Source organism: Argopecten irradians, chromosome 3 (genome assembly GCF_041381155.1).
Source record: "Argopecten irradians isolate NY chromosome 3, Ai_NY, whole genome shotgun sequence".
NCBI classification, from domain to species: domain Eukaryota; kingdom Metazoa; phylum Mollusca; class Bivalvia; order Pectinida; family Pectinidae; genus Argopecten; species Argopecten irradians.
The window spans coordinates 36,311,638-36,332,438 of NC_091136.1; the positions used below are offsets into that span (position 1 = coordinate 36,311,638).

Consider the following 20,801-nt stretch of genomic DNA (forward strand, 5'->3'; position numbering starts at 1 on the left):
TTGGTAGATCTTGTCTACTATTCACTACTAGTGAGGTTAAAGCATATGTTTTTGTCTTTATTTCAGAGATGTAGTTCCAACAGAACTCAATCAATATCCTAGTAATATACAGAATTTGATATGTAAAGCAGATAAGATAGGGATGTTGACCCAGGTGAATACAGACGGCTACTCTCCAAACAGAAAACTTAATATGGCCATGGGATTGGCATCAATACATATATCACAAATCTTAGAGGTAAGTACTGTTAAGATCATAAAAAATATTTAAGGAAAATCAACATTGCAAACTTAAAGTTTATGCTATAAATGATGACTTTTTACTTATCTATTCTATTAGAGTTAGTTTTATTGTTTCTAAATTATATTTATTCTGAAAGGAATTTATTAAGATCTTAAATATTCTGAAAGGAATTTATTAAGATCTAAAAAAACCTATATTTTACTTTTATTATTTGATTTTCTTATTGTAGGCTAGATGGAAAGGATTACGCCAGAACAAACAAATGGGTTGGTACATAATTAGATTACATTATTAAAATGACAAAATTAATTTGATAAAATAATTAATAAGACATAATTTTTAGGAGTCACTTATTTTAAAATAGCATTATTCTGTACAGCTAGAATCTATTATTGAAAATGCGGGATGAATATTTTTCATGGGGATGTAAATTCATTGATTTTGATATTAAAAAAAAGCCACAAAAACTATAATAACAAAAGTGAACTGACTTTCTGCTTTGATAACAAGTTTTACAAGACCAGGTTTGATTGACAGCCACTTCTGGTTTATTTGTGGAGTGGCCTTTTGATTATTACAACTTTATTTTCTTGAGTTTCTTTGCAAAATCTACCACATATGAACTAGTTTTCTTCAACCATAGTTATGTTTGTTCATAGAAGTAATATTTGTTTTTATGTTACAGATCGATCACTAACTTGGAGAGAGATATTTGATGTGGCAGTGAAGTACCGCCGACTGGTTGATCCAGAACAGGCAGTACTGTGGCTGGACACGATGCCTGATCATACTACTGATGGCTACAGGACAGACATCAGCTTTATCAGGTTATAAACATATCTTTATGTTATGTCCCTACAATAAAATAGGAAGACAGTGTTTGCTACTCATGTCTGTCGTGTTGTTTCTCATCCATTTGTGTCCCATCCCATTCCATCCATTTGTGTCCCATCCCATTCCATCCATTTGTGTCCCATCCCATTCCATCCATTGTGTCTCATCCATTTGTGTCCCATCCCATTCCATCCATTTGTGTCCCATCCCATTCCCCATTTGTGTCCCATCCATCCATTTGTGTCCCACCCATTCATCCATTTGTGTCCACCATTCATCCATTTGTGTCCCATCCATTCCATCCATTTGTGTCCCATCCCATTCCATCCATTTGTGTCCCAACCATTCAATCCATTTGTGTCCCATCCCATTCCATCCATTTGTGTCCCATCCCATTCCATCCATTTGTGTCCCATCCCATTCCATCCATTTGTGTCCCATTCCATCCATTTGTGTCCTATCCTATTCCATCCATTTGTGTCCCATCCCATTCCATCCAATTGTGTCCCATCCCATTCCATCCATTTGTGTCCCAAACCATTCCATCCTGTGTCCATTCTGCTACTGTTGTGTCCATTCCACTCCTGCTGTATCCATTCTACTTCTGTTGTATCTCAAACCATTCTGCTCCTGTTCCAAACCATTCCATCATGTTGTGTTCCATTTCATTCTTCTCTCCAACACTTCAGCAGCAAAAACATCAAAACAATAATCAACATTATTGTCTTTTGTTTTACAGGGGTTCAGTTTATAATGTAAAGGTGTTGCAGTACTTTGACCTGGTGTTTAAGTTAGGCAAGACTATGTTGGAACACTCCTCTGGGTATGTACAATAGTTTTCTGTTGATATATGTCATAAAGATATCTGTACTAAAATAAGGACTACTTTATTGTGTTTTGAATTTGAAATGATGTTTGCTTTGACCAATCAAATAAGACATTACATCTGAAATTGATTGTTATAGTAATGTATTTGAGCATTTTACTGTCATACAGTTCATCCACTGTAACTATTTGACGTGTATCTGTATCTGCTTTGACAGTGAAGGAACAGTCACATATCCTGGTTTAAAAAGAGAGATAGAAAAAGCTAAAACGTGTGAAGATTTACTTGATATAGCTAAAGTAAGTATACCTGAATACTAAGGAATTTATTTATTTTTGTTGTATGTTTATAGCAGTTTTTTTACAATACAGTATTTACATACTGATTAATGTGAATAACAACTTCATCTTGAAACACATGTATGAATAACTAAAAATTATCCCTCTTTTACTGAAAACCAGCAAAAATTTAGTCATAATTCCTATATTTATGATCCTCTCTTGAAAAAGAAGGAACAAGACAATGACACCTTATCCCATCTTGAATTTGCCATCTTGTATTGGGCAGAAAGAGTAACAACACCATATTTAGAGCATTCAATGACATGTTATAAAAGTTGCAGTAAGTGCATTGTATTCATTTGGTTTAAAATTCTTGTAAATGTTTTATATAAATTTTACCTGGTAAATTTGATTCCTGTAAATGTTTTATATAAATTTTACCTGGTAAATATGATTCCTGTAAATGTTTTATCTAAATTTTACCTGGTAAATATTATTCCTGTAAATGTTTTATATAAATTTTACCTGGTAAATATAATTCCTGTAAATGCTTTATATAATTTTACCTGGTAAATTTGATTCCTGTAAATGTTTTATATAAATTTTACCTGGTAAATATTATTCCTGTAAATGTTTTATATAAATTTTACCTGGTAAATATTATTCCTGTAAATGTTTTTTATAAATTTTACCTGGTAAATATTATTCCTGTAAATGTTTTTTTATAAATTTTACCTGGTAAATATTATTCCTGTAAATGTTTTTTATAAATTTTACCTGGTAAATATTATTCCTGTAAATTTTTTTTATATAAATTTTACCTGGTAAATTTGATTCCTGTAAATGTTTTTTTAAATATTACCTGGTAAATTTATTCCTGTAAATGTAAATTTTACCTGGTAAATATTATTCCTGTAAATGTTTTATCTAAATTTTATAAATGTTTTATATAAATTTTACCTGGTAAATATTATTCCTGTAAATGTTTTATACAAATTTTACCTGGTAAATATTATTCCTGTAAATGTTTTATATAAATTTTACCTGGTAAATATTATTCCTGTAAATGTTTTATATAAATTTTACCTGGTAAATATTATTCCTGTAAATGTTTTTTATAAATTTTACCTGGTAAATTTGATTCCTGTAAATGTTAAAACAAGAGTTATTCCTCTTCCTCTAGAATAACTGATAATCATGAAGGCAACTGATTTTCCAAATGAGATTTTTTATTTAACAATTAAAGGATTGTTAGATTGCATGTATTGAAGATATAAATGCAATCTGGGTGCAGATAAATAGAATAGCGCTCGTTATGAATATTTATCTGCCACCCAGATTGCATGTATATCGCCAATAAATGCAATCTAACAATCCTTTAATTTTTATATTTACATTTTATTTTCTAGTTCAAAGTAAATCATAATTTAAATGCAAGTGAACATTTGAATTTCCCGCTTCAGCCATTTGACCTCAACAGCCAAGTTCAATGTGATAAAAAAATAGTCCCTATAAAAAATTGAAAAGATAACAAAACTTCAATGTTTTTTAATAGCTATTCAGTTTACTTTCAATTATCCAGACATTTTAAAGATTTTTTTATAAGTTTCATAACCCAACTGGTTCATTCAACTACAATGTCAATTTTCCCACGCGGACTAACATTGTATTAGTAAGCAAGACTCCCATTCATTTATGTAGATATTACTACACCAAGTCTAGGCTGCATTTATTGGCTCATAATGCAGATCACGATTATTATTAGAGTAATGGGAATCGCTGTGGCAAAAAGTAAATATTAGGCCATGATATGGTAGCCAAGAGGTTAATATGTCCCTATATTAATTGATGGATCGCCAGCTGTCAATCAAACCATCAGGGTACCACATGTGACCTTGCATTTGGTATTGTGTATGCTATAACATATGTACACATGTGTTTGTGAGCATAAGGCGTGGTTATAGTGCTGGTTACATGCGATCAGTCCTATCACAAGCCCTCCACCACTGGAAACTGTTTTGGGGTAGTTGTCAGTTAGTGACCAGGGGTCAATGTTTTATCTACCAGTACACCACCCCCCCCCCCCCACCCCCGCCCTGCCGCCCCCACCCAATCCCTGCCGCCCCCTTAACCCCCAACCCCTACCTCAAACCTGTCATATTTTTAAATAACCCTTATGACCGATATAAATTTTAATAGAGAAAAAACCAAACTCATAATTTTGAAGTCTTTTGAAAGGAGACATTAGTGTACAAAATGTACCATTGAAATTGATATTGAAAATGCTGACGTCTGATATATGTTGCAGAAGAGACAGATAAACCAGCAGGGGTTTCTGGTGGCCACACAAGTACCCAGTAGTAGACGGGACAATAAGGAGGAAGATAGACTAGACGGGTCCATGCTTGTTCTCACTAGAGATATGTAAGTAAACAATCACAAGGAAACATTATAGTAATGAAAAGATTTACAGTCAAAATGATATCTGAGTCTTTCAGTTAGTATACTTAAACATATAGTGAAAGTTTGGTCAGAACTAGCAGATTAGTTCATTAAACAATATCTTTGAATTATAATTTACTGCATCAAACTTATTTCAGCGGTAGCTCTATATATGCGCTTTTGGCACAGTCTTTGAAGCGCTAATTCATGTTCAGTTCTAAATATTGTAAAATGTATTTCCGAATTCCTGTATTGAACCACAGAATAGTGCTAATTTATATCTGCTATAATAAATCATAATTTACTTTGTTTCAGATTTGGACTAAAATTTGATTTCACCAAAATAAGTACATTTACAGTGATTAAACTTAACGGGGGGGGGGGTTGAATTTAATGAGGTTCATCTATTATTTAATTAGTTTTTCTTTATCATTAATTGTTGATTCTTCTGTTTTCAGAAATCATAAAGTTTTATTTTCCATGAATGTGATAAATAGACATGAAAGGACAATGGCATACCATGCTGAACTGGACTCTGTGTTTAATCAGCTACAGGAAGAAATCAAGAGGACAGGAGTTACAAAAGTTACGGTAAGTACCACACTCATGTGATAGGAGTTACAAAAGTTACACTGTTAAGTACCACACTCATGTGATAGGAGTTACAAAAGTTACAGTACCAAACTCATGTGATAGGAGTTACAAAAGTTACAGTAAGTACCACACTCATGTGATAGGAGTTACAAAAGTTACGGTAAGTACCACACTCATGTGATAGGAGTTACAAAAGTTACAGTACCACACTCATGTGATAGGAGTTACAAAAGTTACAGTAAGTACCACACTCATGTGATAGGAGTTACAAAAGTTACAGTACCACAGTCATGTGACAGGAGTTACAAAAGTTACCTTAAGTACCAAACTCATGTGACAGGAGTTACAAAAGTTACCTTAAGTACCACACTCATGTGATAGGAGTTACAAAAGTTACGGTAAGTACCACACTCATGTGATAGGAGTTACAAAAGTTACGGTAAGTACCACACTCATGTGATAGGAGTTACAAAAGTTACGGTAAGTACCACACTCATGTGATAGGAGTTACAAAAGTTACAGTACCCAAACTCATGTGACAGGAGTTACAAAAGTAACAGTAAGTACCACACTCATGTGATAGGAGTTACAAAAGTTACGGTAAGTACCACACTCATGTGATAGGAGTTACAAAAGTTACGGTAAGTACCACACTCATGTGATAGGAGTTACAAAAGTTACGGTAAGTACCACACTCATGTGATAGGAGTTACAAAAGTTACGGTAAGTACCACACTCATGTGATAGGAGTTACAAAAGTTACGGTAAGTACCACACTCATGTGACAGGAGTTACAAAAGTTACGGTAAGTACCACAACTCATGTGATAGGAGTTACAAAGTTATTAGTACCACAATCATGTGATAGGAGTTACAAAAGTTACCTTAAGTACCACACTCATGTGATAGGAGTTACAAAAGTTACGGTAAGTACCACACTCATGTGATAGAGAGTTACAAAAGTTACGGTAAGTACCACACTCATGTGATAGGAGTTACAAAAGTTACGGTAAGTACCACACTCATGTGATAGGAGTTACAAAAGTTACGGTAAGTACCACACTCATGTGATAGGAGTTACAAAAGTTACAGTACCACACTCATGTGATAGGAGTTACAAAAGTTACGGTAAGTACCACACTCATGTGATAGGAGTTACAAAAGTTACGGTAAGTACCACACTCATGTGATAGGAGTTACAAAAGTTACCTTAAGTACCACACTCATGTGATAGGAGTTACAAAAGTTACCTTAAGTACCACACTCATGTGATAGGAGTTACAAAAGTTACTAAGTACCACACTCATGTGACAGGAGTTACAAAGTTATTATAAGTACCACACTCATGTGATAGGAGTTACAAAAGTTACAGTACCACACTCATGTAGATAGGAGTTGCAAAAGTTACAGGTAAGTACCACACTCATGTGATAGGAGTTACAAAGTTACGTTACAGTACCACACTCATGTGATAGGAGTTACAAAAGTTACGGTAAGTACCACACTCATGTGATAGGAGTTACAAAAGTTACAGTACCAAACTCATGTGACAGGAGTTGCAAAAGTAACAGTAAGCACCACACTCATGTGATAGGAGTTACAAAAGTTACGGTAAGTACCACACTCATGTGATAGAAGTTACAGTAAGTACCACACTCATGTGACAGGAGTTACAAAAGTTACGGTAAGTACCACACTCATGTGATAGGAGTTACAAAAGTTTACAGTACCACACTCATGTGACAGGAGTTACAAAAGTTTACAGTAAGTACCACACTCATGTGATAGGAGTTACAAAAGTTACCGTAAGTACCACACTCATGTGATAGGAGTTTACAAAAGTTACGGTAAGTACCACACTCATGTGACAGGAGTTACAAAAGTTTCAGTACCACACTCATGTGATAGGAGTTACAAAAGTTACGGTAAGTACCACACTCATGTGATAGGAGTTACAAAAGTTACCTTAAGTACCACACTTTTGTGACAGGAGTTACAAAAGTTACCTTAAGTACCACACTCATGTGATAGGAGTTACAAAAGTTACCTTAAGTACCACACTCATGTGATAGGAGTTACAAAAGTTACCTTAAGTACCACACTCATGTGATAGGAGTTACAAAAGTTACCTTAAGTACCAAACCACACTCATGTGATAGGAGTTACAAAAGTTACCTTCAGTACCACACTCATGTGATAGGAGTTACAAAAGTTACAGTACCAAACTCATGTGATAAGAGTCACAAAAGTTACGGTAAGTACCACACTCATGTGATAGGAGTTACAAAAGTTACTTAAGTACCACACTCATGTGATAGGAGTTACAAAAGTTACCAGTAAGTACCACACTCATGTGATAGGAGTTACAAAAGTTACCGGTAAGTACCACACTCATGTGATAGGAGTTTACAAAAGTTAAGTACCACACTCATGTGACAGGAGTTACAAAGTTACGGTTAGTACCACACTCATGTGATAGGAGTTACAAAAGTTACTAAGTACCACAACTCATGTGACAGGAGTTACAAAAGTTACAGTAAGTACCACCACACTCATGTGATAGGAGTTACAAAAGTTACTTAAGTACCACACTCATGTGATAGGAGTTACAAAAGTTCCTTAAGTACCACACTCATGTGATAGGAGTTACAAAAGTTACCTTAAGTACCACACTCATGTGACAGGAGTTACAAAAGTTACTTAGAAGTACCACACTCATGTGAGGAGGTTAGTTACAAAAGTTACCTGGTAAGTACCACACTCATGTGATAGGAGTTACAAAAGTTACCTTAAGTACCACACTCATGTGACAGGAGTTACAAAAGTTACCTTAAGTACCACACTCATGTGATAGGAGTTACAAAAGTTACCTTAAGTACCACACTCATGTGATAGGAGTTACAAAAGTTACAGTAAGTACCACACTCATGTGATAGGAGTTACAAAAGTTACCTTAAGTACCACACTCATGTGATAGGAGTTACAAAAGTTACCTTAAGTACCACACTCATGTGACAGGAGTTACAAAAGTTACCTTAAGTACCACACTCATGTGATAGGAGTTACAAAAGTTACCTTAAGTACCACACTCATGTGATAGGAGTTACAAAAGTTTACCTTAAGTACCACACTCATGTGATAGGAGTTACAAAAGTTTTACCTTAAGTACCACACTCATGTGATAGGAGTTACAAAAGTTACAGTAAGTACCACACTCATGTGAGTTAGGAGTTACAAAAGTTACCTTAAGTACCACACTCATGTGATAGGAGTTACAAAAGTTACCTTAAGTACCACACTCATGTGATAGGAGTTACAAAAGTTACCTTAAGTACCACACTCATGTGATAGGAGTTACAAAAGTTACCTTAAGTACCACACTCATGTGACAGGAGTTACAAAAGTTACCTTAAGTACCACACTCATGTGATAGGAGTTACAAAAGTTACGGTAAGTACCACACTCATGTGATAGGAGTTACAAAAGTTACCTTAAGTACCACACTCATGTGATAGGAGTTACAAAAGTTACGTAAGTACCACACTCATGTGATAGGAGTTACAAAAGTTACCTTAAGTACCACACTCATGTGATAGGAGTTACAAAAGTTACCTTAAGTACCACACTCATGTGATAGGAGTTACAAAAGTTACAGTACCACACTCATGTGATAGGAGTTACAAAGGTTATGGTTAGTACCACACTCATGTGATAGGAGTTACAAAAGTTACGGTTAGTACCACACTCATGTGATAGGAGTTACAAAAGTTACAGTACCACACTCATGTGATAGGAGTTACAAAAGTTACGGTTAGTACCACACTCATGTGATAGGAGTTACAAAAGTTACGTTAAGTACCAAACTCATGTGATAGGAGTTACAAAAGTTACAGTTAAGTACCACACTCATGTTGTAGGAGTTACAAAAGTTACGGTAAGTACCACACTCATGTGACAGGAGTTACAAAATTTTAACACTCATTTAAGGTAAGTTACCACACTCATGTGACAGGAGTTACAAAAGTTACAGTACCACACTCATGTGATAGGAGTTACAAAAGTTACGTAAGTACCACACTCATGTGATAGGAGTTACAAAAGTTACTGTAAGTACCACACTCATGTGACAGGAGTTACAAAAGTTACGGTAAGTACCACACTCATGTGATAGGAGTTACAAAAGTTACGGTAAGTACCACACTCATGTGACAGGAGTTACAAAAGTTACGGTAAGTACCACACTCATGTGATAGGAGTTACAAAAGTTACGGTAAGTACCACACTCATGTGATAGGAGTTACAAAAGTTACGGTAAGTACCACACTCATGTGATAGGAGTTACAAAAGTTACGGTAAGTACCACACTCATGTGACAGGATAGGAGTTACAAAAGTTACGGTAAGTACCACACTCATGTGATAGGAGTTACAAAAGTTACGTAAGTACCACACTCATGTGATAGGAGTTACAAAAGTTACGTAAGTACCAACACTCATGTGATAGGAGTTACAAAAAGTTACTTAAGTTACCACACTCATGTGATAGGAGTTACAAAAGTTACAGTACCACACTCATGTGATAGGAGTTACAAAAGTTAGTTAGTACCACACTCATGTGATAGGAGTTACAAAAGTACTTAAGTACCACATCCAGGAGTTACAAAAGTTACTAGTACCACTCATGTGATAGGAGTTACAAAAGTTACCTTAAGTACCACACTCATGTGATAGGAGTTACAAAAGTTACAGTACCACACTCATGTGATAGGAGTTACAAAAGTTACAGTACCACACTCATGTGACAGGAGTTACAAAAGTTACTTAAGTACCACACTCATGTGATAGGAGTTACAAAAGTTACTTAAGTACCACACTCATGTGATAGGAGTTACAAAAGTTACAGTACTCATGTGAAGGAGTTACAAAGTTAAGTACCACACTCATGTGATAGGAGTTACAAAAGTTACAGTACCACACTCATGTGATAGGAGTTACAAAAGTTACAGTACCACACTCATGTGATAGGAGTTACAAAGGTTATGGTTAGTACCACACATTCATGTGACAGGAGTTACAAAAGTTCCTTTTAGTATCACACTTATGTGACATGAGTTACAAAATTTACGTAAGTACCACACTTATGTGAAGGAGTTACAAAAGTTACTGTTAAGTACCACACTCATGTCACAGGAGTTAACAAAGTTACCTCGGTAAGATACCACAGATAGACATGTGATAGGAGTCCTGACAAAATTATTAGGTATTTGTTTTTTTTACCGTCGTGTCACACATCATGTGATAGGAGTTACAAAAGTATATCCGGTATAGTACCCTCCCTCAAAGTGATTCGGAGTACTTGTTACTACTCAAAGTGTACAGTAACCATTGAACCTCTTGTGCTAGGTATACATAAAATATCTTACAGTACAAACTCAAGTGTACCAGGAGTTACAAAAGTTATAATACATTTGATATCTTTCCACATCCTCCGTAAATCTTGAATGTATGCACTAGACAGTTTCACCTGACACCAAAGAAATGGCAAGGCATGATGCACCACGTGGTGGACTGGGACACTCTATTTCAAATGTCTAATGGACTAAAATAATTTTGAGGTCGATAAATATTTAAATGATTTTAAGTTAGCTAAAATATTTCTAATTAGTATTTATCTAATTAATAATTATAATATAACAAACAACAATGCCCGAGTGATCTAAAATAAGATTAAACTTACCACAGTGAAGGGAAATATTTAAGAAAAAAAAAAGAGAAAAAAAATGAAACCCACGAGGCTAGACGAGCTGATATTTAACACTGCTACAGGAAAGGAATACACCAATGCGGAAACAGGCTAGCCATAAACAAAATGATAAAAATTATACAATCTTATAGATCTGAACTGATAAAATGGGGGGAAATGACAGCCAGGAAGTCAGTGAAGACAGATTCACAGCAGTCTTTAGGGCTGGTGTCGTAATCACATGTCTAGTTCCAGGTGTTGATGTGTATACATTGTTTTTAAGCACAATATTTTATTGTATTTATATAAACCACTATCAGAGTATCCTTAATTCTTTATATTGAAAATAATACATCATTCATGGTTTCAGGAACTAATTATGAAGCTTTTAAATTGGGGTCAGGCTGATCTTAACATATTAGATGGATTATCAACATGTATCACTCCTGTAGCTTCACCAGTCACTTGCCAGACATCTTCTGATAAAGGACAGACATATATTGGTGTTCTGTCAGATCACTCAGGCTTATCCTTAAATATATGTCTTAATCACATTACCTAGATAACAGGCAGGGTGTCCTCTGTTGTATAGAGGGTCAGTGTAGTTATAATGGTCGAGTGGTTATGATGTTCAAAATGGCGCAGTTTACAGGTACTGACTTCAGATTTTCTCCAGGTACTGCAGACTTTTCTGCATCTCCTTTCAAATAATTGGGCTGACCGCCTGGTAACCTGAGGGGCATATGTCTAAATAAAAAGTAATTTAGCCATGCTGCTTTAACAACTTCTCTGAAATTTGTAAATATATATTTTATCTGTTGCATCCTTATAAGTGAGAGATTCAAAATTTTGCTTGTATTCCACCACATTGTTGTTTCAATTCCTAAACCATAAAAGTATACATGTAATAAAGTAAACAAGTCTCGTCTCTGATTCCGAGGCAGACTCAATCTGTGCACTATAAAACCTGTTTACATCCCTAACAATGAAGTTACAGTGCAGTGTCGTTGTGTTATGTAATACCATCAGCTCGCTGTAATCCGCACCAGACTGATAGCAGGCGCTCTCAATTATCGTGTCTATAACATTATGGTAATGTTTGACGTCTTGTTGACTTATTGATTTCTTTAGCACCTGATCACTCATCTTAGCAAAATCGGTGAACTTGTCAGCAAGTTTTTTGCACATATCTTTGGGATGTGAAGTATGAATCTAGGGTTTATTTACTATTATCCTTTTAATACTGTAAGAAATGCATTTACGGGACCCTACCCTCTGTTTTGTAACAGTTTCAAACAATAAGAAAATAAGATATTTATGAAAATATGCTGTTGTTTGGCTTCCCTAATCTCCTTTTCTTTATGACAATTTGGACTTATATTGCTTCAGAACCCCTGAAACTATTTTCTGTCATTTATTCAGGAAGTAAAAGTGATAGCACTGTCTCTAGGAGGAGTTGTTGTGAGGGCTAGGATCACTATCTTCTAACCTACAACAGTTCACAGCTTCATGCCTTATCAGTCAACAGTCAGGATTGTTTTCACCGAGATGTTGGTACCGACCATGTGATTGTGAACCTTGCCTGAGACTGTAGGCTTAGGAAAACAATTGACATGGTTGGTAGCAACACTGAGGAAAAACCATTCTGACTGTTGGCTGATCTGGCACAATTATCTGAACATGATGATCAGTGCTGTGGAAATAAAAAAACAACTTAAACCAAGCTTAACTTATTCTGTTAATTAAAAGTGACATTTAGTCCCTCATGTCATACTTTACAAATATTCTCAACCTCTCTTTAGGGAAAACAGTCCAAGTTTAATTTAGTAAATATGTGTTTGTATAGAAATAACAATTAAACCTGAAGTGTGCTATAATTTCAAATAAAATTGTTACCTGACATGGACATATATATATACCAACCACAAAAACAAGGGAAGTGTCTACACATCAAGTATTTCATGTTACAGGGAAGTGTATACACATCAAGTATTTCATTTTACACAGTGCCAAGTTTTATGTGTTTACAGCTTCATTGTAAGGTGTAACTATTGTATTGTCCTCCACCTTAAGAGTCTGTCATGTGCCTTAAATGACTGTAGATGCTAACTCATTCACCACTGAAATTTTATAATGGACTGGTCTAGTCTTTGATTTAGAAGGCCGAAAATGTGTCTGCAGGGGTTAATGAGTTAATTAGAGCCTATGATTGAAATAAAATAACTAATGACTAATTACATAATTGTCTATGTGTTTCAGGATGTCGACTCTGTGCTGAACATTATCCTTACTTTGGCCTATTATTTCTACAACTTGATGCCATTGTCACGAGGATCAAGGTTAGTATACTAGGGATTTTAGAATCTATAGAAATTGTATCTTTTACCCTTTCATGAATATGTAGTTTACTACTGAAAGTTCCCTAAGGCTATCTTATTTATAATTGCTTCTATCAAAATAATATAAAAAGATTCCTTTCTAATCATGCCAGATTTGACTGATTATGCATATACTTGATGAAAGGTATATGAAATAAATAGCATTTCCAGTTAAATGTCTTTCTCCTCCTAGAGCTTCAAGCTTTAGTTATGAAAATACCTACAATAAAAGTTTTTCCCCAACTTAAAATAAACTGTAGAAGCTCTAGAAATATATAACAGTCCTAGCTATATAAAAGTGATGTATTTTGTAGTCTGAGTGTTTGGTTTAATGGACTAAGATATAAATTCAGATTATGTACAGTCAAACCTAATTTAGCGACCACCTCTGTATAGAGTCCACCTGAAAATAAGACCGCTTTCTCAGGGCCCTTATCGGTCAGTTTCAACACAGTTCGACCTGTGTATAAAGACCAATTGACTATAAGACCATTTTTCCTTGGTCCTTTGGACGGTCTTTATAGACAGGTTTGACTTTATATGTAAAAAAAATGGTGATTTTCCCCAAATGTTGTTATTTAGTGAGCAAGCAATAGATTTACCTCATTGCTAGCAAGTGGTAAGATCTGCTGCCAATCACAGTTCAATACTAATTAATATTCTTTACAAATGCATTTAAAAAAGTCTAATTATGATCTGTTGTTGTCAGTGGCAATACATTATGATCACTTCTTATGTTTCGTTGATAAACATTTTAACAATATGCGTTGGTGATATTTCCCAGTTAGTTAAGAACTTGTCTGTTGATACATATACCTAATGTGTCCAGGGAACATTTTCACATCCATATAAGGTGTTGGGATTTAATGACTTTCTGTCTCTTTCTCACACACATACAGGTATGTCATCATCAAATACTGGCTTCATAGATGCAATTCTGGTATTCTTTTGGACTTAATGATATGCTGTATAGCTGTTTATTTTCTTGGATGAACAAAATTCGTACTTTTCACTTAATATGAAAAAAATTGTGAAATCATGAAATAATCTCTCGCAAAAATATATGGCTATTGTATTAAGTAACATTATATTTTAGATAAAATGGTTTCCTTCCTTTGGTATGTTAATAAAATTTCCAGTTGCAGCTTTTTGCAACTTTTCATTTTTGAATTAGTGCCTCTTTACTCTGGAATTGCTTTTTGCTAAAATTTCTTCTGAAAATTAAATCTCACTAAGATTGATATTACTGTGAATTGGAAACATCATATCCGTTTTAATTTTTTTTGTCCTAATTCAACATGCAATGCTTTGATAATTGACAGATTACAGATCTCTTTAGGGGAAATCTGGAGGATAGTTGAGTAAGCTTTGTGGGTATGACAGGAAACACTTAACTAATTCAACAATAGTGCAGTAAAATTCAGATTGTAACACAAGATTAATGTGTGCCTTTGCTAAATACCTCCAAATGAAATCTCCATGAAGGTGCTTTCTCTGTCCACACTGGTTCATATGTCCTAAATTGATAAATAAAGTCAATGTACTCGTGTTTTTTTACCAAAACATTTGTTTAACTAAAGCTGCATGTCACCTGAGGATTAAAGCTACAGATCCTGTGTTTTCTTTGTAATTATACTAGCCCAGCAGCTCTCTGAGAGCTCATTGATTATTGTTGACATGCTCTTACATTACAGTGCTGTAGCCTACTCCGTGGCTCTAGGGGTGATCATGTCCATCGGTAGGCAGGTCACGGGCAAGATGCCTAATGGCAAGGTCAGTGCATATAATAGGTCAATGTCACTGTTATTTCTCTTAGATTATTATAGATCTAATAAAGAATTATGCATTAAATAAATTGTATTTTTCTTAATTTGTCTAGTTCAAAACAAGTTACGTAAAATTTGAAAATCATCCTATATTGTAATTACGATATTCTGTAAATTACAGAATTTTCGATATAAAAATGACAAAACAATGCAAACTAGTTGCTACAGTAATTAATATAGTACTTAAAAACTAGCTGCTTTGTTTATACTTATAGGAAAGTTATTTTTGTAAGACACTATAAATTAAAATCTAATATCTACTTACAGTTACTAGAGATGGAAGCCATGTTGTCAGGAGCACCGGATGTTTTTATACTCATGTCCAAACAATGGATGAATATTAAAAGGTAAGATTGTTACTTTTGCAGAAAATGGCAATGAATTTTAATAAACAGCCATTCATTGATAATTTGAAGTCAGTCAAGTGGTATAAGATGTTCAGACTTATTTCTACTAGCCCTTCACCTCTGGGTTGTCAGTTCAAAACCGATATTGGACAGTGGCCAGGTACCGACCAGATGTTGAATGTTTCCAGGTTCTCTGGCTTTCCTCCACCTAAATCTGGCATGTCCTAGTTATTGTTAGGATGGTAAACAAAAATAAATCTAAACGTAAACTGGAAGTAAACACAACCATGTAATAACTTCACTTATATGGGTATGGTTTATGTGATGCTATAGTGAATTCTGACCTTCCTGTCGGTTTAAATATTCTTTTGACCTTGAATTTTGACGTTCTTCTCAGATTAAATATTTTTCTACCTTCAACTCTGACCTTCCTGTCAGATTAAATATTCTTTTGACTTTGAATTCTGACCTTCCTTTCAGATTAAATATTCCTACCTCATTGATGCCAAAGGTATATGAGGCCTTCCCTACCACGAGGAGCGTGATTGAAGTTTTGAATATTAACACAGATATCTGTCAGTAGTTAACAAAATTAACCTATTTTTTGACTGATTCCCAGCACTGTTTGTTAATATTAAATGTTATTTGTTGATTTTTGCAGTGAATGATTCATTTGTTAACTTGATGACTATATCTTTTTCTTTAAATGATTGTTTGTTTGTGTGTATATTTAATTGTCCATGATTTATCTACTTTTTTCCATGGTATTGAAATCTACTGAGTATTACAATGTAAGATATGAAGAAAGAATTTCTTTGTTTGCCCGTTAAAAAAGTTACTGTTTTAGTTTGCTTTTCTTTTAACTTATATTTTTTTTTAAGATTTGAATATAGAGAGGGATACTATTGACATGGTTTTGACAGAAAATAAGATAGCAAATATAGGAAGAAGTGTTGAAAAACAATTAAGCTGTTTGGATGTTTTTGCTTACACGAAATGTAGAAAATTTCATAATCATTACCACTAGCCCTCCATCTTTTGGTAGTAAATTTAAAATCTATGTATGGTAGTTGTAAGGTACTGACTTCTGGTCGGTGGTGGAGTTTCTATACATCCTTTACCTTGCAACAAATCAGCTTCAATCATGTCTATCTGTTCGTCCATTTTCTCCGACACTCCCTTCTGAAATACTTAACGAAATTAAATGAAACTTTATTATGAATTGGTAGCAACATTGGCGATTACATGCGGATGTGCAGGAAGAATTTAGTTTGCCAAATTTTTGTTTGCCATGGTAACCAGATCACCACAACCATGTTTATTATTGAAAAAATTGACCAGACTGCTTTTATAGTACTGATGTCAAATTCATTGAAAACAAGTTTTGGAAACATATGTAGATGTGCATGCATCACTTTACACGGACCAATGATTCCTTAGTTTTTGGTTCAATTTTGTTCATGATAGATAGATGTCATCACATGCTTTAATATTGGTTACTATGGAACATAATAGATGAATATTTTGTCCCATGGTCTCAAAAAGCGAGGCATTAGTTCGTTATCGACTTAAACTTTTCTTTTCTTGCCAAATAATCCATAATTTCATATTTTTTAGCTCACCTGGCCCGAAGGGCCGGTGAGCTTATGTTATGGCGCAGCATCCGTCGTCCGTCCGTCCGTCCGTCCGTCCGTCCGTCCGTCCGTCCGTCCGTCCGTCCGTCCGTCCGTCGTCGTCCGTCCGTCAACATTTCCTTTAAATCGCTACTTGTCATAGAGTTCTGCATGGATTGTAACCAAATTTTAGCCAGAAACATCCTTGGGGAGGGGGAACAGAACTTGTATAAATTTTGGCTCTGACCCCCCCAGGGGGCAGGAGGGGCGGGGCCCAATAGGGGAAATAGAGGTAAATCCTATAAATCGCTACTTGTCCTAGAGTTCTGCATGGATTGTAACCAAATTTGGCCAGAAACATCCTTGGGGGAAGGGGAACAGAACTTGTATAAATTTTGGCTCTGACCCCCCGGGGGCAGGAGGGGCGGGGCCCAATAGGGGAAATAGAGGTAAATCCTATAAATCGCTACTTGTCCTAGAGTTCTGCATGGATTGTAACCAAATTTGGCCAGTAACGTCCTTGGGGGGAAGGGGAACAAAACTTGTATAAATTTTGGCTCTGACCCCCCGGGGGCAGGAGGGGCGGGGCCCAATAGGGGAAATAGAGGTAAATCCTATAAATCGCTACTTGTCCTAGAGTTCTGCATGGATTGTAACCAAATTTGGCTAGAAACATCCTTGGGGGAAGGGGAACAGAACTTGTATAAATTTTGGCTCTGACCCCCAGGGGGCAGGAGGGGCGGGGCCCAATAGGGGTAATAGAGGTAAATCGTATAAATTGCTACTTGTCCTAGAGTTCTGCATGGATTGTAACCAAATTTGGCCAGAAACATCCTTGGGGGAAGGGGAACAGAACTTGTATAAATTTTGGCTCTGACCCCCCGGGGGCAGGAGGGGCGGGGCCCAATAGGGGAAATAGAGGTAAATCCTATAAATCGCTACTTGTCCTAGAGTTCTGCATGGATTGTAACCAAATTTGGCCAGAAACATCCTTGGGGGAAGGGGAACAGAACTTGTATAAATTTTGGCTCTGACCCCCAGGGGGCAGGAGGGGCGGGGCCCAATAGGGGTAATAGAGGTAAATCCTATAAATCGCTACTTGTCCTAGAGTTCTGCATGGATTGTAACCAAATTTGGCCACAAACATTCTTGGGGGAAGGGGAACAGAACTTGTATAAATTTTGGCTCTGACACCCGGGGGCAGGAGGGGCGGGGCCCAATAGGGGTAATAGAGGTAAATCCTATAAATCGCTACTTGTCCTAGAGTTCTGCATGGATTGTAACCAAATTTGGCCAGAAACATCCTTGGGGGGGAGAGGAACAGAACTTGTATAAATTTTGGCTCTGACCCCCTGGGGGCAGGAGGGGCGGGGCCCAATAGGGGTAATAGAGGTAAATCGTATAAATTGCTACTTGTCCTAGAGTTCTGCATGGATTGTAACCAAATTTGGCCTCAAACATCCTTGGGGGAAGGGGAACAGAACTTGTATAAATTTTGGCATTGACCCCCCCGGGGGCAGGAAGGGCGGGGCCCAATAGGGGAAATAGAGGTAAATCCTAAAAAATTCTACTTGTCTTAGAGTTCTGCATGGATTGTAACCAAATTTGGCCAGAAACATCCTTGGGGTTAACAGAATTTGTATAAATTTTGGCTTTGACCCCCCTGGAGGAGAAAGAGTGGGCCCAATAGGGGAATTAGAGGTAAATATCCAAATTTCTTCAGAAAAGAAACAATGAACTTATATTCAGAACATTACTTGGCATTACAAACCAGGTGAGCCATACAGGCCCTCTGGGCCTCTTGTTTTAAATAGTAAGCAAAACATATTTTTAAATAAGAAAAGCTCTTGTTGGTCTTTAGGACTTAATATGATTTTACACAATGAAAGTAATTTTGGTATTTTTAAAACTTAATTGCTTAAATAAAACAAGGCTTTATTATATTATCATCATAAAAAGTATTTAATGTTTTAATTTAATTCTTAATGGTGATGCTTTAAAGTAATGAAAATTGAATCGTTGTCATAACTTTAAATTTTTCAGATATTTCTATTTAAAAAAATAACAAACTCGAGAAAATTCAATTAAAGAAAAATAAACAATCACCATTATCCAGTAATTTTACTATTAATTTTCTTCAAGTTGGTAATTAATTTTACCATTCCCACTAGTCCAGAGCTGTTACCATTCCCACTAGTCCAGAGCTGTGGAATAGAAACTTAACCTGTTTATTAATTTAACTGGATCATGCTTGATTCTACACAAATATCTTTTAAAGCATTCGGCAAATCCCCTAGACATCCAGGTTCTGTTACAGAATGATTACACAACCTGACATTTACATTGGCTATATGATTTGAATACCTTGAATTAGGAAAAAGGGTGTGGATTCATTTTCAATTATTCTGTTTATTTTAGAATGAATTTAGTATGTATTACAATATTTGTTTTGTTTACACAATGTCCTGTGTATTTTGGATTTTTGTTTCAAGACCAGTTCTATACATCGAAATCAGGAATTTGATGTTTAATTTGAGCTCAGTTAAATGTGATTCCTTCTGTTTTGTGTTATTATAATTTTACCTTTTGAACTGTACTTTGATTATTAACCTTTAAGTGCCAATATGGAAACTATGCACCATTTGATTCGTGTAGTAATAGCAGGACATCATTTTATACTTTGATATGAATAGTCAAACAATGATTTCAACAATAAAAACTACCTCTGTATTAATGTGACTTAGTTTGTTTATTCTCCTATATCGGAAAAAGTATGGTCAATAATGGTGCAGGGTTATTCTGGTGCTCCTGCTTACGATAACTCAGAACAAAAATCTATGACTTTGTTAAAAACTTGAGGTTCATTACACCGCTTTTGCTTGGCATCATAGTGGCAAGTTGTTAAATATATATTTAGCATTCATCTATCCCCTAAACATTCTTTCACTGACCAATATGAAACTGGTAGAATGAGGTATGCCAAAGAGAAACCATGTGTACAACAATGAACATAGGCATAGATATGTCAGAATAAAAAAACATACAAAATACCACAAGTAGTATTGTCTGCATCACCTTTAAGACGTCTTTCTTCTTCTAATTTTGAGATGCAATCAATAATGACGATTACGCCAAGATTTGAGGGCTTCAGGTGTACTTCAAGTTATATTTTCACTGGATATCAAAACGAAAATAATCCATGCGGTTGTCGAGGCAATTGTTTGAACCAGCCGGAACCTTCACACCAAGGTCTAGGTCCACAGATGGATGGAGCACATCAACATGTCAGGACTTCCGGAAAAGCTCAAGACTTGGATGCATCATCATGCCATGTCCTACGCACACTTATAACCGGAACAAGGAGATGTTATGCCCCGTTAATTAATCAAAGCATTAGCATGGCCTGCTACTTAGATTTACGTGACTGTTGCTGATATCTGATAGGAGATCCTCACAATAACTGGAATCTCCGGATATTGGGTAATAATTAACTAAAGAATTACTTGGATTTCTATAAAACATTCGAAATATTTGACTGTTTAGGATGCCACATAGAACTTCAAATGCCAAATACTGACAGCTATTGAAGAGATCATGGCGCACGCTGGCGATGACACATTTGGACTCCAGAGATCTGAGGACCAGCTAGGCTGGAATACTGACCAGAAAGACAAC

The 20,801-nt window shown here is 35.6% G+C and overlaps 1 protein-coding gene across 1 annotated transcript in view; it reads left to right on the forward strand.

Annotated features, from left to right (window-relative positions):
• Nucleotides 1–17,238, forward strand: part of LOC138318423 (tetratricopeptide repeat protein 13-like) — a 33,519-nt gene extending 16,281 nt beyond the window's left edge. The window contains exons 14-24 of the mRNA XM_069260759.1: nt 67–238; nt 474–510; nt 930–1,071; nt 1,818–1,901; nt 2,122–2,203; nt 4,494–4,609; nt 5,086–5,218; nt 13,222–13,301; nt 15,035–15,113; nt 15,434–15,513; nt 15,994–17,238. Coding sequence (XP_069116860.1) covers nt 67–238; nt 474–510; nt 930–1,071; nt 1,818–1,901; nt 2,122–2,203; nt 4,494–4,609; nt 5,086–5,218; nt 13,222–13,301; nt 15,035–15,113; nt 15,434–15,513; nt 15,994–16,096 — 1,108 coding nt within the window. The 3' untranslated portion in view covers nt 16,097–17,238. The remainder of the gene's footprint in view (nt 1–66; nt 239–473; nt 511–929; nt 1,072–1,817; nt 1,902–2,121; nt 2,204–4,493; nt 4,610–5,085; nt 5,219–13,221; nt 13,302–15,034; nt 15,114–15,433; nt 15,514–15,993) is intronic.
• The last annotated feature ends 3,563 nt before the right edge of the window (nt 17,239–20,801 follow it).